The following is a 4,227-nucleotide window of genomic DNA, read 5'->3' on the forward strand; positions in this document are numbered from 1 at the left end:
TAAGGTGAGGAGGCCATGAGTGGAGTGCAAACAGGGGGTTGTGGTGGTAGTGGTGGGTGAAGGATGGCGGAGGAGAAGGAAGGAGGGCGGAGATGGTAGGGGGGTGGAGTAAGGCAGGTAGCAGGGAGTGGGAGTGGGAAGGACCCAGAACGACATTATATGTTCGGATGAGTGACATTATCCGGCCGTAAATGTTCTCGTTTATCGAAATAACCCGAACCATTAACCTGAACCACAGAATGAGACTTGAGGGTTCAAATGGATGGTGTCTGAACCCTACCCTACCCTACTCCTACCCTGCCCCACTCCACCCTACCCTACCCTCACCTACCCCACCTACCCCACCCTACTCCCACCCTAACCCAAACCTAACCCTAACCCCACCCTACCCCACCCTACCCTACCCCCACCCTACCCCCACCTAAACCTAACCTAACCCCACCCTACCCTAGCCCCCACTCCCACCACCCTACCCTACCCCTACCCACCCTACACCCTGCATCCTACCCCTACCCTAGCCCTAAGCCTAACTCCAGCCCTATCCCTACCTACCCTACCCCTACCCCATCCTACCCTACCCTACCCCCTCCTACCCACCCCCTACCCTACCCCTGCACCCCACCCCACCCCTACCCCTACCCACCCTAAACCTAACCCCAACCCACCCTACCCAACCCCTACCTACCCACCCTAAACCCAACCTAACCCTACCCCACCCTACCCTACCCTAAACCTAACCCAACCCTACCCTACCCCACCCCACCCACCCCACCCCTACCCCACCCCACCCCACCCAAACCCCCACCCTACCCCACCCCACCCCACCCCAACCAACCTAACCCTACCCCACCCCTACCCTACCCTACCCTACCCCAAACCTAACCTAACCCTACCCTACTTACCCTACCCCACCCCCTACCCTCACCCCAAACCCAACCTAACCCTACCCTACTCCCTACCCTACCCCACCCCACCCTACCCCAAACCTAACCTAACCCTAATCCTACCCTATCCTACCCCTACCCCACCCCTACACCCTGCACCCTAAACCCCAACCACCCTACCCCTACCCTACCCTACCCCACCCTACCCCTACCCTACCCTAACCCAACTCCAACCCTGCACCCTACCCTACACCCTACCCTACTCCTAAAACCTAACCTAACCCTACCCTACCCTACCCTCACCCTACCCTACCCCACCCTACCCCTAAACCCAACCTAACCCTACCCTACCCTACCCTAAATCCAAAACCTAACCTAACCCACTCCTACCCTAACCTGCACCCAACCCTAATCCTACCCTACTCCTACTCCTAACCCTACCCACCCCACCCCACCCCTGCCTCACTCCTACCCTCACCCTACTCCCCATCCTACCCTTGCCCCCACCCTACCCTACCCCACCCCCTGCCCCTACCCCACCCTACCCCACCCTAAACCTAACCTACCCTAACTCCACCACCCTACCCCACCCTACCCTCACCCCAATCTCTACCCCTACCCTACCCCTACCCCCTACCCTACCCTACCCCCAAACCCTAACCTAACCTCTACCCTACCCCTACCCCACCCTACCCCCACCCCCACCCTACCCTACCCCTACCCCTCCCTACCCTACCCTACTCCTACCCTACCCTACTCCTACCCCACCCTACCCCACCCCACCCACCTACCTACCACCCTAACCCTAACCCCACCTCACTCCCCACCCTACCCCACCCCACCCTACCCCTACTCCTACCCTACGCCCTACCCTACTCCTAACCCAGTACCCTACCCCTACCCTACCCTCTACCCCCACCCCTCTACCCTAACCCTAACCCTACTCCTGGCCCCACCCCTGCCCCCTACCCCTGCACCCTGCCCCCTGGCCCCTGCCCTACCCTGCCCCTGCCCCTGCCCTGCCCAGCCCTACCCCCCGCCCTACCCCCACCTCCCTCACCCTGCCCACCGCCCTGCCCCTACTCCTACCCACCCTACCCTGCCCACCCCTACCCCTACCCTACCCTGCCCTACCCTACCCCCCCCTACCCCTAACCACTACCTTACATATATGTGTAAGCCCTAAGGGTCGACGCCCGCTGGTCATTGCCTCAGAACAAGTGTGTAGTCTGACGGTTCACCACACCTGTCGGGGGGGCAAACTACACTAATTAATTAAGGGCGCCCCTTGAAAAGGTGTGCAGGACAGTGAGAAGGACAGGTGAGAAGCACGTAGAGAGGAGGCAGGTGGAGAAGGTGCAGGAAGGACAGGTGAGGGAGGAGGAGTGAGGGAGGGACAGGTGTGAGAAGGACAGGTGAGAAGGACAGGTGAGGGAGGACAGGAGGGACAGTGACGGAGGACAGGGGTGAGAACAGGTGACGGAGGACAGGTGAGGAAGGACAGGTGGGTTGGTAATTAGTGTTTGTTTATTACTGTCCATTGGTGTTTATTTCAAGTTTATTTATTTATTTATTTATTGTTTCTCTCGCTAATTTACTATCTTCTCTCTCTCTCTCTCTCTCTCTCTCTCTCTCTCTCTCTCTCACCTCAACCACCACCACTACCACTATCCCCACCACCACGGTCACAGTTCACGCAACAACCTAACAACACCCCCACCCCACCTCCCTCCTCCTCCTCCTCCACTACCCCCTCCTCCTCCCTCCTCCTCCCCACCACTACCACCCTCCTCCTCCCTCCCTCCCTTCTCCCTCCTCCCTCCCTTCTTCTTCCCCCAATCTTTTCTGCAACCATTCTTTCCACCGCTTTTATCTGTGGTCTCTCCCACCCACTCTCTCTCTCTCTCTCTCTCTCTCGTTCTGTCTCGTCTCTGTCTCTGCTCTGTCTGTTCTTTTTGTTAAGTTTAAAGTATGTATAATGATAGGAATGGGATAATAAACACACACACACACACACACACACACCACACACACACACACACACACACACACACACACACACAACTCTCACACACATACACATACACACACACACACACACACACACACACACACACACACACACACACACAACACACACACACACACACACACACACACACACACACACACACACACACACACAACACACACACACACACACACACACACACACACACACACACACACACACACACACACTCACACACACACACACACTCCCACACACACACACACACACACACACACACACACACACACACACACACACACACACACACACACACACACACACACACACACACACACACACACACACACACTCACACACACACACACACACACACACACACACACACACACACACACACACCACACACACACACACACACACACACACACACACACACACACACACACACACACACACACACACACACACTCACACACACACACACACACACACACCTCTGAGAAGCAGGGTTAACCAGCAGCACAACACCTCTCTCAACCCTCCCCACCGGAATATCAACAAGTTCACGGTTACTATTTCATTTAGGAAAGGAATGGAACCAGTGTTAAACAGAGGTGAACAGTGGTGAACAGTGCTTAAGTCGGTGAGCAACTAACAGTAACAGTGGTACCCAAGTTGACCTTCACACACTGAGGTCCCAGGTACCAGTGATAACGGCCCGACCCTACAACCAGCGAAGTGTTAATCCGTCTACGATAGGAAGGCCTGGGACCACACCTCACCTCATATAACACCATCTGTGAGGGAATTACTACACCACGTGAGGCCCCTCATAACACCATCTGTGAGGTAATTACTACACCACGTCAGGTCCCTCATAACACCATCGGTGAGGAATTAATACACCCACGTGAGGCCCCTCATAACACCATCTGTGGGGAATTACTACACCACGTGAGGCCCCTCACAAACACCATCTGTGAGGGAAACCACACAAATACGTGAGTCCCTCCTAACACCATCTGGAGGGTTACTACACTACGCTTTTTGCTGTCAACACCTACATTAATCTGTATGTTCACTGTATGTTCCTTTACCCTTTCTCTAATGAAGGCTTTTTATTAAACCACCAATGTATGTAATAAGTCATTTATGTCCAATGTATATTTTCAGCTTCTTGGCTGCAGAACTTTTCAATAAACCGTTAATTATTATTATTATTATTGACACACCTCCAACACACACACACACACACACACACACACACACACTAATAAGCTATATAATTACAGTGTTAAATCGTCACTTCCTCTTATCCTCCCTCCTCCC

General features: G+C 54.6%; 1 protein-coding gene across 1 annotated transcript; it reads left to right on the plus strand.

Annotated features, from left to right (window-relative positions):
• Window positions 1-1,517: 1,517 nt before the first annotated feature.
• LOC121879237 (uncharacterized histidine-rich protein DDB_G0274557-like) lies at window positions 1,518-1,959 on the plus strand (the record flags this gene model as incomplete). The annotated part of the gene is given in 2 exon segments (XM_042385838.1): window positions 1,518-1,574; window positions 1,903-1,959. Coding segments are annotated over 2 exon segments (114 nt in total), but the record flags the coding sequence as incomplete, so codon positions are not given.
• Window positions 1,960-4,227: the final 2,268 nt, after the last annotated feature.

The sequence above is a fragment of the Homarus americanus genome, unplaced genomic scaffold (genome assembly GCF_018991925.1).
Source record: "Homarus americanus isolate GMGI-L3 unplaced genomic scaffold, GMGI_Hamer_2.0 scaffold25174, whole genome shotgun sequence".
NCBI lineage: Eukaryota > Metazoa > Arthropoda > Malacostraca > Decapoda > Nephropidae > Homarus > Homarus americanus.